This window comes from Lutra lutra, chromosome 5, assembly GCF_902655055.1.
Source record: "Lutra lutra chromosome 5, mLutLut1.2, whole genome shotgun sequence".
NCBI lineage: Eukaryota > Metazoa > Chordata > Mammalia > Carnivora > Mustelidae > Lutra > Lutra lutra.
This window is the reverse complement of record NC_062282.1, coordinates 133,069,973-133,083,975: the sequence shown is the minus strand read 5'-3', so window position 1 is coordinate 133,083,975 and position 14,003 is coordinate 133,069,973. Positions and strand designations below refer to the sequence as shown.

Genomic DNA, 14,003 nt, shown 5'->3' with positions numbered 1-14,003 from the left:
AAAGCATGAGATTAACTGTCATTCACAAGAAAATTCAATCAGTATCCACACTTCAAAAAAACCTCAAATTCCTGAAAAATTCAAATAAATATTTTGTTGACTTTAGTTTCATGTACTTGTTCAAAAAAAGAGAAAGTTTTCACAGGTCTGGATAATGAAACTGTCTTTGTCCTTGTCACTTTTCTTGGTCATTAAAATTGTTCACTGTGAGATGCCTGGGTAGCTCAGTCGGTTAAACGTCTGCCTTTAGCTCAGGTCATGATCCCAGGGTCCTGGGATTGAGCCTCACGTCCGGCTCCCTGCTCAGCAGACAGCCTGCTTCTCCCTCTGCCTGCTACTCCCCCTGCTTATGCTCTCTCTCTCTCTCTCTGACAAATAAATAAATAAATACCTAAATCTGTAAAAAAAAATAAATAAAATAGAACTGTTAACTGTATCCTAACTGTATTTTTATGTCTGAGGAACCAAAGAGATACATATGAATCAACCTATTCAAGATAAGTTCTGGAACATAATCTTGGTATATTACCAGCTATTGCTGAAGCACTACACATAGGAAAAGAATTCGTTTGAAGTTTTTTTCAAGTTTCATCTTGTTTCTTTAAAGCTTTATAGAACAGGTAACCCCAAGTAAACCCACTGGAGAAATCTGTAGAGAAACTTGGCTAAACATGCTTTTAATCAGCCATTGAATCTATTATGGTTATGAGTGATTATATTATTTTCCCCAATATAGGAAGCAATTTTGGATCTACATGTTAAGAACATTTTTGTTGTCATGCAACAAGAAAATGTGTAAGAGAGAAATAACTTTTTTTTTGCAGAGCACTGAGATTACTTTCAAAGATATAAATGATCACAATCAGTAAGTTAATTAACTATGCAAAAGTATTATACATACATAGTATTAAAGTCTTATGCATGTAAATTCAGGCCATCATCCAGTTAAGTTTTCTTAGTCTATTCAAATATTTTCCTAGGTGATAAGTGTTTTCACCAGACTAAAAGACAACATGAATGAATACAATTCAGTTAGAGAAACAAGCCCTTCGATTTAAGTTTATTTTTATTATCTACATGGCTAACTTTATTAGTCTGTCAGAAGCTGAAAAATAAAAGTCATGTTCTCTACCAGCTAAAACCTTATATGTATTACAGTGCACAGAAGAGTCCTGCTTAAACTGAGGGAATGTCACTCATCAATGATTGTATCCTAAAGGCACATGCATAGTCTTCAAACAAGATAAGCACTAAGTACTGGCACAGTATTCTCCAAATGCTTTCTCAGGATGCATAAAGCCGTTTTGTTTAAAGCAAAACAAGACTAAACACAGTAAATTTCCCACAGTTTGGGAAAGTAAAATTTCAATGTTTCAACATTTCATCATTGTGGGATTTCTCAGAGCCTCTAATACCCTAACATGCCCGTATTCTTTATCACTGAACTATTCAAGGACCATCACTTAGAAATTGCAGTTTTCTACTCGGTTATCATTACAACTGTTGAAAGCAGATATTAGCATGTTTGTCAGTGAATCGTTCGATCCATACATATGGGCCCTCATAATTACTCATTGTTCATTTTTTTCTCCTACCTTAATTACAATATAGAAATTGGCAGAATTCTAAATCTTTCTGTAACTGATCTCATGCCATGCTAAACATCATCACAAACACTGTCCCAGTCTAATTCATTTTTTCATGCCATGATTAGAATTAACCTTCAAATAGCCATGATGTATTCCTGCTCTCCAGGTGATAATTCTATAAACATTCAATCTACCGTTGAGAGCAGTGCGCTAAGAATCACCTTTAAATGGCCAAAGAGAAAGCTAGAAGAGTCTGGACTCCTGTTGGCATTGTGGAGCTGCTATACCTGAACTCGGGACATGCAGACTTCTTCCACATGGCACAAAAATAAGTAGGATAGGATTTATTCAGTTTCAAGTTGCTATTACTAGCAGCCAAATGCAATCCTTAACTCATACATTTGTTCATAGGGACACTTCTGCCAACATCTGAATAAACAGTCAACAGTTTAAGAACAAGAGAACACCCAATGCTAGCTGCCTCTTTGTTTATAACTCTCTGACTTTTGTTTTGAAATTTCCTACTTAAAATGTCTATGCTAATGACTTGATAATTGTGTATGACTTTTCAATGAAGTATGAAGTGCTCGCAAAGCAAATTTACAAATGTCAAGTACAATTTGAGAATTATTGTCTTTTTTTCTCTAAGATGCAATTTTGTATGGTGATGTTTTTATAAGCTAAAAGCATAACCAAACATATGGAGGAACTAATGACAGGCCTTCTGGAAAGGTTATGAGACAGAAAATGTTCGATTGCAAAAACTCAATGACCTGTACCCAAGCCCCTTTCAGTATGGCAGCCAGAGAGAGAGCAAGAGGACAGTGTAGGAGAACAACTTCTTCATTTCCTCTTAGGAACTCTTTTCTGAGTATAAGCTTCATTTTTAAACTCTCAATAAACCAAGAAGACAGGCAGGTGAAAAGGAAAAAATGGAGGAGCTGACCTTACTTTAAAAAATGCCTTCTGTGGGAGAAAAACCAATTATCATTATCAGCCAATGAATGTTTTCCATTTTAAGCCCAGCTCAACCTCAACAGGTACCAAATAGATTTGCCACAAGAAGACTGAAAAGATATTCAAGATACCACCATAAATATATTTTCAAGGACTCAAGTCAGCTAATGAAACCTCAAGAATTTATTTTTCAAATATGTAGAAAGGCAGTCAAAATACTGTAACTAAAATTTTAATTAACACTTATTATGATTAGTGATATCGATTTTATGGATCAATCCATAATGCTGACTTCATGTACTGTATATACTTTACACATATGAGAGGGAGCATTTATTTTAAAAAAGGGATGCACTTTATGGAGCACCTGGGTGGCTCAGTGGGTTAACCCTCTGCCTTCAGCTCAGATCATGATCTCAGGGTCTTGGGATGGAGCCCCGCATCAGGCTCTCTTCTCAGCAGAAAGCCTGCTTCCCCCTCTCTGCTTGCTTCTCTGACTACTTGTGATCTCTTTCTCTTTGTCAAATAAAATCTTTCAAAAAAAAAAAAAAAGAGAGAGAGATTCACTTTTTAAATCTCTATTATAAGAAAATCTGAGCATATTTTAACAATTTTAAAGTATTATCAAAGTGCACCATTACTGATAGGAAAAAAACCTGGAAAAAATAATAACTAAACCGTAACGAAATAATAGTCAAAACTCCTTCCCCCAACATAGGAATCTCCTTTACACTGATCCTAATGAATGGTTACCCAAACTAGGGCATAATGATGGAAATCTCACTATCACAAAAGGTAAGCCTTTTGATTACTGAGAAGCACTATTTATAAGTCTCCTGCTGTTCTGAGCTAAAGCCTGTACTCAGTTTCCAATTCTGCAATGTGAAAATAATGGAGCTTCTCCTCCCCCCTCCCCTCATCTCACAGCCCTTCCAAGAGTTGAAGAGGGCTTTGATATCAATACCCAGGCCAACCCTCTCATTCCAATTCCTTATATCATCCATATATGTCAAGGTTTGTAGATTCTTCTACTTCCTGGCTATCCTCCAGGCTGATTCTTTTTTGTCAATGTCCCTTGGGGGGGCGGTATCTGAGAACAACTGGATATGGAATAGATGAAATTAAACTGCTATACAATTAAGTGTGGCTCTTCATCACCTTGGATTATAGCTGTGATTTATTTGATACCAAATCCTTGGTACTACACTATACTTGGGAGAAAACAGAATCAGCTTTATCATAATGTTTTACTACTCCATTTGCAGAAATGCACTGCAATAATATTAAAGTTAGGACAGCTAGCACATTGTCAATATATTTATTGAAAAATGCTTTGAATATTGATGTTGTTTTTCTAAAGCAATACTTACAAGGGATGTCATTATTGATATGGTCTGTTGTACATTAACAACTTCACCAAAGATACAAGCCTGTGACCCAGAATTTTAAAAAAAATTGTTTTATAATCACTTTTTAATAATTATATTACCTGGTACCATAATCCACAACTACCCAATCTTTCGCAGTTCCTGTGATAGCATCATGATGTTGAAACAGTCCCAAATTTCTTCTGGCTTCTGTCAGTGTCATGTAATGGGATGATGAAAGAAATTTACTTATCTTGTATTTCTGAGCTTGTTTCAGGGCGAAATAGTAAAGAATTTCAGCAGCCCTAATTGCATAAAACAGTCATTAATTCTTATTTCAAAACAAACATTTACTATTTAAATATGTGGTACTGATACATTTTCAAATATGGTTTTTTAAAAATCCAAGACCAGCACAATTTATAAAAAAGATATTGATAATAAACTTTCCTATAAAACCATCAAGATATCCATCTAATATATATATAAATTATCAATCATCAGAGAACATCATGTCTAAATTGATAAAAGGGCCCTTGTTCCAGATGGTCCTGGAAAAAAGCCAGTAGCCTCTGGCAGCAAGGTAGGTTTACTTATGTATAATATAGTGAAAAAAAAAAAAAGCTCCTCCCAGCAGTAAGAAGTAGATAATGGTTTCTGTTCTTTCTTCTCTCCAAGATCGACACAGACACGTACCAGAAACTTGATCACCAGAAAGCCATTCACTCTCACATATGTACATTAAAGGAGAGATGGTGCAGAAATGGTCACACGAATGGGAGACTAACAATGGAGAGTCAGAAAGCGATGGCCTGACAGCTCAGTAACAATGGCTAGTCTCCACGCTGAATGAACACATTCAACAACTAGAGGGAATGGAACAATATAAACTGAAAGGTGACAGAACATATGCTGTTGTTTCTTGTTTATTTTAAAGAAGAAAATACTTTGGCTTAAGAGTAGTTGGTGAGCAAGAATATGTGGACTTATCATTTTCATGCTTTATTTTTTTTCATCAGAGGATATGGTTCAAGATAGGTTTCAAAAGAAGTTCTTTAAAAAGAGATATATGGCTTGGGGTGCCTGGGTGGCTCAGTGGGTTAAAGCCTCTGCCTTCAGCTCAGGTATGATCCCAGGGTCCTGGGATCGAGCCCCACATCAGGCCCTCTGCTCAGCAGGGAGCCTGCTTTCTCCCCTCTCTCTGCCTACTTGTGATCTCTGTCTGTCAAATAAATAAGTAAAATCTTTAAAAAAAAAAATTCCTTTAAATTTTGAAATAATTAAAGGATACTAAATAATTTCTGCCTTTAAATTCTAATCCTTCTAAAATTCATGGCAGGAAAACACTAAATGTGAATTAAGGAAATTGCATATACATGTTCATCTATATCCAAAACACATATTCCTGGCTTTGCAAGGGTACCTATATATACAGACATCCCAAAATATAAACATGGGATTTAAAAAATATTTTCTTCTTTATACTCTTCTATCCTATCCAAATGTTTTATAAATGAGCATCAAGATGAAATATCTTTTATCAAACGATAAACTTATTTTCAAATCAGTTGATTACATTTTGAAATTCATAATTATTATATGGTTTTCTGTTGTTTTATTTTAAAGCAAAATTTTCAAAATATATTATTACTTGCACTAAGTACTTCACCTTAAATAAGTTCAATAAAGTAAGATGGAATCAATATTTATAACTCTTTGTCACTAAAACACAGTTGACACTTTTTAAAAAATGCAGTGGTCCAAAAGAATCTCTATATTACTTAGTACTTTTTCTGTTTTTAATCATAAGTAATTTAGAATAACATAACAGATAATTAATATTCTACTGGCCAAGAATGCATAAATCTCTATAATATAGAAATACTATTTTATTATAAATACAGTAACATGTATCCACCCAGCACATTGGTGAATATCCCCAAAACATGCAAAGATCAGGCTTTTGAAATAAAGGTAATAGCACAGAAATAATAAAAATTTAAAAAACAACAACACACTACTATACCAAAGTACAACTCTTGGAGAAATTCATGATCTTTATAAAAAAGCTTTCCAAAATGTACTGTTTCTACCAGTACTTTGAAGAATGTAGGTATGGCATTACTTTTTATTTTTTTTATCTTTTTTATTAATCATTTTTATTAACATATAATGTACTATTTGCCCCAGAGGTACAGGTCTGTGACTCGTCAGGCTTACATACTTCACAGCACTCACCATATCATACTGACTTTTTATTTTTAATACTAGGATTCATCATGAGAATTAATCATCATGAATTCATGATCTGAACTAAGCTGAAAGTGAACTTATGAAAATGAATTAACCTCCTAGGCTAACACACACATAGAAAGAGCCCCAGAAGTCCCCGGGGTGGTTCATCTTTACTACATACAAAGCAACAAGACCCACTATAACAGCTACTAGCCACATGTGGTTATTTATACTTAAGCCAATTAAAATTAAAGGGAATTGAGAGCCCACACTGGTCACATTAAGCGCTCAACAGTTACATATGACAAGTGGCTACCATACTGAACAGTGCAGAAAGCAGAAACAGAAGATTTCCACCACGGCAGAAAGTTCTGTGGGCCAGTGACTCAAAGTTCTACTGGACAAGGCTGGTTTAGAGCATTGTTGTTTTCTGCTGACTTTTTTTTTTTTTTTAAGATTTTATTTATTTGACAGAGAGAAATCACAAGTAAGCAGAGAGGCAGGCAGAGAGAGAGGAGGAAGCAGGCTCCCTGCTGAGCAGAAAGCCCGATGCGGGGCTCGAACCCAGGACCTGGGATCATGACCTGAGCCGAAGGCAGCGGCTTAACCCACTGAGCCACCCAGGTGCCCCTTCTCCCGACTTTTTGCCTTCTCCCTGTCGCTGTGCTTTCTCAGCCAATCACTCTGCCGCTATCAGTTCTCATCTCTTTCAAGTTTTGCTCTTCTAAACAGAGAATCACACCTATAGAAATATGTTTCAAATAAATAAGAACTGAGGTGGAGCCTCTGGAGTTTTCCCCCATATAAAATATATTGGTTTTATATTGTGTACTTTGAGGCCCACATTTTGGCCATGGAGAGACCCTATTTGTTCCTTGTGACCTTTGCTCATTTCCAACAATTTAGTCTGCCTGATTACTGACCTGCAGACACACATGACCATGCTGCTGGATATTATCACAGTGTGCAAACAATACCGGTAATTAATTAGAAACATGTAAAACCTAAGATACAGGAAAAGTCTAATCACATTAACTGCTTTTCCTTTCAAAGCAAAAACCCATGTAATAATCTGATGCTGCATTGGAGACATATCTCTGATTGCATTAAAATTTCACAATTACATTAAACATCCTAATACTGCATAAATGTTGTATATTATGCAAAACTCTACAAAAAGGCTATGATCACATAAAAGAGGTGAATAATTGATGTAGCTATCTAAACATAAATTTTGTACCTTAAGTGGGATTCCAGTATCCTATCCATTCGTTTGTAAAAGGGTCTGGATGTAAAGTAGCCGCTCCAGTAATGATCGTCTCGGTCAGCGTAAGTGAAAAAATCTCCACTTAGAACAGGGAACATGGATTGGCTATTCTTCCTAATGGCTACATCTTCTTTATCCAGTGCATCGAAATAATCTGATAAAGTCCCAAACTGTATCTAATTTAAAAAAAAAAAGGTGACACTTAAATTATTCATTCTCTACCTTAAAAATTACTTCTAGCTCTGAAAGGAAAAGTTAATAATAAATATTTAAGATGTGTTTCCAAGTTAGGATGAAAATCTAGCTCAGATTGTACAAAACTCAAGTGCAGGGGGAGAAATACACAGTAACTCTTTCACTTGCATCAGGTCCCAAATTAAACTGAAATAAAGCTTACACACTGAAGGGGTTAGAAGTACTACTTAGATATACAAATCTGTGAGTCTGAAAATGCCTTACAAATCTCCAGAATTTCAAACTGTGTCAGGGTCAGGGAACAGAACAACTCAGAGATGAATGAAAGATGGGAAGCAGCAAAAATAAAACATTTACGTAACAGTTTGGTTAACTGTTAAGTATTTTCCTATGTCATATGCACCAATACTCCCCCGGCCTCCCCGTGCCTCTAGTTTGAGGTCTCATGAGGGAGACTTTAAGAACAGCAGGTCATTAAAAAAATGGACTTTCTCTACCAGCAGGTAACACTGAATAGAAGTAAAACACAAAGAGTGACAAGAACTGCAAGGCTGACTGCTCAAATGAAAAGGTCTTTTGACTAATGATTTAAATTACCAGAACATAAATCCATTTTCATGAGCCCAATCTATTCCATATATCAAAGGAAAAAAGAAGTATTATACCAGACCATGTAAACAGATATTTAAAGGCAGTGTTTTTAGAGAAAAACAGAGAATTTAAAAGGGAATTTTTTCTTTGAAGAACGGTAAGGTGCTGTTTTTGCTGTTTCCTACCACACACACACACACACACAAACACACACACAGTCTGATTCAATGTGGCAGAAAAATAGTTAAGAGTAATTAAAAAACAGCGAGTAGTGCTCTAAAAGAGTCGCTAAGAACAGCACAGAACCTGAATCCAGATAGGATGGGTTTGAATCCATCTCTACCGCTTACCTAATATGTGGTTTTGAGCATGTTATATATTGTGTCTGTATTACAGCTAATAGGTTTCTAAGTAAAATGCTTTGAAACACAACTGGGAAATAACGGTCTGAGTTTTAGTTACCACTTTTCTATTGCAAAGGCAAAATTTCAGCTGGAAACACACCTGATATTAGTATGACAAATCTAAGTTATCATCATGCACCTGTGACACAATACATTTTATAACAGCAAAATAGACGATTATTTCTAAATCCTTATGTTTACATCACAGAAAAGCAATTTTCAATAGTATTACCTAGTCTTGTCTGGGCTTCACCAAACACAATGTATCGTGGGCAAGTTAATCTATTTGTGTCTCAGTTTCCTCATCTATAACGGGGATGATTACAGTACCTATCAGGAAATGTTCAGATAATTAAAAAAGTTAACTAAAGTGAAGCACTTTGAAAAATTAATAGCAGGGGCACCTGGATGGCTCAGTGAGTTAAGCATCTGACTCTTGATTTCAGCTCAGGTCATGATCTCGAGGTCATAAGATTGAGCCCTACATGGGGCTCTTTATTGGGCATGGAGCCTTCTTAAAAGTCTCTCCCTCTGCCCATTCCCCCCCACTCCGCCAAGCATGCGCTCTCCCTTTCTCTCTTAAATAAAAAAAAAAGTTAATAGCAAATAGTAACTCAAAAATTAAGTGTTATTTATTATTCGCCTAACACATTCTAAAAAGCAGAATTAAGTGTGTGTGTACAACCACGAAGGTCACAAATACAAAGAAATACATCATTAACTTCAGGCCCAGAGGGTACAGATAAGCTCAGGGAAGTATACTGATAAAAGTAACAAAATATTCAGCAATCTAAATTCCTGGGCCTCACTTTCTCATCTATATAAAAAAGGGATTTCTATAACAAAAATCCCCTTCAGTTTCATATTTTATGGAACTGTGGCATGCCACAGAGTCAATATTAACAACAAAGTATATCCTTTTAAAATATTTTAATTTATTTTTGGTATTAGCCAAGATGAAAATATTTCCTTCTTGGCGATTTCCTGGGCAAAGTTTATGTTAAGTGGACTGGTTGGTTTTCTCACAAACTTGACTCAGTCTCAAAGGATTGGTATATAAAGCTGTATGTGTGTGTGTGTGTGTGTGTGTGTGTGTATGTATGTGTATATAATATATATCCTGTATATATAATTTCTAGTCTCTTGGTAGCTCAAATAAAATACATATTCCAAATAACAAAAAAAGTAAATGTTTTTTACATTAAAAGGCAACAAATTATATCTTTAATATAACCTTATTCTTAAACATAATCAAATTTCTCTATCAGAACAACATATGAGGAAAAAAATACATAAATTGTTAAATAAGTGATGACCAATGGCAAACTAAACGTCTTGACTAGTACAATGTCAATTTTTTAGCCTTCTAAGTTCAATTGCTTACTTTTGTTTTTCTTTTCATCAAAAGAAAATAATCATAAATTGAAGCTTCTGGCTTGGATGAAATAACGTAAAACATCCTACAGAGAACAGATATAACTAGATAAACTACAGAAAGAAAAAAAGCTTTTGTTTGAAGGTATGTAAGGGCAATCAAAGCAGCAAACACGTGAGTGACAAAAATTCCGTAAAAAAAAGGGAACACGTGAAGGTTACTGGGTACAAGGTTAGAATGTAAAAGTCAACTGTATTTTTATATGTGGAATATACCACGATAATGGACAGCCTAATATTTGTAAAAAAGTTAACTGCACTCAAATTGATCTATAGGTTCAATGCAATCCCAACCAAAATTCCAACTTTTGGGGGGTAGAAATTTAAAAGTTGATCTTAAACCTATATAGAACTATAAAGAAAACCAATGCAATCTTGAGAAGGAAACAAAATTAGAAGACTTACGCTATCAGACATTAATATCCATTCTAAAACCACAGTAATTAAAACAGTATGAGATTAGTCAAACAGACAAATTGAATAGAGTCTACACAAGATCCACAGAAACAGTTTCACTCATAATTAATGACAGAGACTGTGCTGCAGTAAAGTGGGCAAACTGGTCTTTTCAATAAATGGTGGTAGATATCCATATGGGCAAAATGCAACTTGATCCCTATCTTCATACAATTCACAAAAAAATCAATTCCAAGTAGATTACAGACCTAAATACTGAAGGTAAAATAACAAAGCTTCTGGAGGACAACTTCATAAGAAGTGTATTTTCATGACTATGCAGTATAAACAAAAATTTCTTAAGCAAAACATGACAGGCACTAACCATAACGGAAAATACTGTTAAATTAGATTTAACTAAAAGAATTCATGTTTATTAAAAGACAGCTTTAAGAAAGAATTAAAAAACAGGCTTACATAGTGGGAGACAGTATTTGCATAACTTTTATCTGAAGAAAGACTCAAACCAAAATATATAAAAGAGCTATAAATGGTACAAAAAGACAACCCAATTTAAGGAAGAGTCATCAAAAACTTTAAATAGTCACTTCACAAATGGCAATAAACTTATGAAAAGATGTTCAACTCATTAACCAATATGGAAATATAAAATAAAACCATCACATCAATCATAAAAAAAATGAAAAAAAAAATCCTTACAATAAAAAATGTCAGTAAGGAAGTACAGCAACTGAAATTGTCATGCAGCGCAAGAACTAGTGCATCTATTTTGGGATGCCGTTTGGAAATATCTACTGAAGTTGAACACGTGCATCCTCAATGATCAAGAAGTCCCATCCCTTATACCCACATAAATTCACATACATGTATATAAATACATTTGCAATATTCAAAATGGCTTTATTTGTAATAGACAAAAACAGGAAACAACCCAAATGTCCATTAATAATAGAATGGACAAATTGTGATGTATCAAATGGACACTAAAGATAATATACAGTATTAAAAAGGAATATATTATGGGGTGCCTGGGTGGCTCAGTGGATTAAGCATCTGACTCTTGATCTTGGTTCAGGTCATGATCATGGGGTCCTGAGACTGAGCTTCACGTTGGGCTCTGGACTCCATGCAAAGTCTACTTGAGAATCTCTTTCCTCTCCATCTGTCCCTCCCCCCGCTCGCGTTCCCCCCTCCACTAAAATAAATAAATAAAATCTTTAAAAAAAATGAATATACTGCTATATGCAACACAGATGAATCTCACAAACACTACGTGGAGCAGAGAAAGGCGGACACAAAGGAACATACTTAAGATTCCCTTCTTATATCATTTCAAAAGAAATACTACTACTCACCATGATAAAAGGGAAAATAAGGTTACTTCCATAAGCTCTGGCAATGATTTGAAGGACATCTAAGGGACTCTTTTGGGATGCCATAAATGCTGGAGGTGGTTACATGGGGGTTTTTAAACTTGAAAGATTCTCTGTACACTTCTGGTTTGTGCATGTCTCCTATGTATGGGATACTTATAATTCATATAATCAAAAAGTAACTATTTTTATTATGTTACGTTAGTCACCATACAGTACGTCATTAATTTTTGATGTATTGTTCTGTGATTCATTGTCCACATATAACACCCAACACTCCATGCAATACGTGCCCATCCATTCCCCCACCCCCGTTCCCTCTAAAACCCTCAGTAAAAACTGTCCTATTAGGCAAAGAAGGAAATAGGTAAAATACAAAAATCAGGACTTTAATTTTTTAGAATCAGTGGTAGATCCTTTTGTGGACCTCAAAATCATTCACTAGGAAGATGTATTTAGGGATAAAATACCCCATCTATATATGCCATCCCCTAAGCAAATGTTTGTGGATCAGCTTCATCTTTGAGGAGATTAAACAGATAATTTAAACATAGACCTGATGCACTGAGTTCATAATCTGGCAGAAATTCAGTTGTAAGTATCTTGAATACATCTGGCATTTTATTTAAGTTTATTTAACTATTTGATATTATTTACATTTACTTAATAAACTTGAATTATCCCAACATAAAATGTGGCCTATCATCTGCTTTCTAACTTCCTAAACAGTAACATCTCTTCTTTTCTATAGTATTTACATAGATATTCTACTGTCTCATAGGTTAGTATGTGACTATAATAAACACATTGGGTAATTTTCTCATATAGAGTCTAAGATAGGACTCTTGTTTGAATCCTGACTCATGAAACATACGCTAAGAAAAAATTGCCTGTATGTGATCAGGAAAATATGAATCTATCTGGATACATGATAATATTGAATTATTGTTAATTTTTAGATATAATAATGGCATTATGATTGTATTTTTAAAAAGAGTCCTCATCATTTTTAAGTAGTGAAATGGTTACAGATGAAACTAAATGACTACTATTTCCTCCAAAATAATCCCCAGGAGAGGGTGAGAGAGGACAGTGAGCCACAGCTGAAGACAGAGTGACCTTGAATTGATCAATGTGGTAGCTGAACTATGGATATGGGGAAGCAGGATTCAGGGGATGGGTACTTTAGTTGTTTTCATAACTTTACAGTACATTCGAAATTTTCCAACCCGGGGGGTGGGTGTGGGGGAAGAGGAAGAGCTACAGACAAATTATTAATTTTGGAAGTCTTCTCAACCAAGAAAAATGCTAGTGTATTCTCTGGACACAAGATATTCATTTGCAAAATTCATGACATGTTCATCTGTATCTGCCCGTAACACTACTAAATCACAAGGATGCAACTGTCACAGAGAAACAAACTTTCAATGCTGGTAGAAAAACAGGGCATCACTGAAAAATAAAGATGACAACTTAGCAGGTGCATATTGACAACTACATAAAAGTAACATCTCTTTAATGCTGTAGGAATGGGAGCAAGGGAAAACTTCAGAAATGCAACTATAGTACTAGATAATTTTCCTGGTTAAGAACTACCCTCTTACATAAGGACTACATATACTAGGAAATATTGGGATATGGGACAAAGAAACTAAGGCTATTCTGTTTTAGCCTCATTTAATAATGAAGGCTCAACTTCAAATAAGTATCATAATTAAATATTTTCAAATTACCTTAACATTATACTCAGGATGAGAATTCATATAATCAAAAAGCAGCTGATAATTCTTATACTGATGATCCCATTCTGTACGTTCACAGTAGCGAAAATCATCTCCTAGTGGGGCCAGGACAACTGTAGTACGAAAGAGTTTTGACTTTTTTCGGTACTGATCTAGAAGCATCTCAGCCCTACAAAAGAAAAAGGGAAAATAAGAATAATATTAGGAAAAGGGCAACAGGGCAACTCATTAAAAAGTGTATTATGTTAAAAGAAATTGTTGTATATTCTTCCTGTATTCTAGAGTAGTATGATTTATAAGGCAGATTTTTTAAAAACTACTAATTTTCATTATCCATTTAAAATATTCCTGGGGCGCATGGTCAGCTCAGTGGGTTAAGCCTCTGTCTTCAGCTCAGGTCATGTTCTCAGGGTCCTGGGATCAAGCTCTGCA

The 14,003-nt window shown here is 34.9% G+C and overlaps 1 protein-coding gene across 1 annotated transcript in view; it reads right to left on the bottom strand.

Moving 5' to 3' along the window:
• The window catches only part of MAN2A1 (mannosidase alpha class 2A member 1), a 170,080-nt gene that overhangs the window by 79,363 nt on the left and 76,714 nt on the right, over positions 1-14,003 (bottom strand). Inside the window, exons 8-10 of the mRNA XM_047729525.1 lie at positions 13,563-13,740; positions 7,389-7,591; positions 4,036-4,218 (exon numbers count right to left, since the gene is read on the bottom strand). Coding sequence (XP_047585481.1) covers positions 4,036-4,218; positions 7,389-7,591; positions 13,563-13,740 — 564 coding nt within the window. The remainder of the gene's footprint in view (positions 1-4,035; positions 4,219-7,388; positions 7,592-13,562; positions 13,741-14,003) is intronic.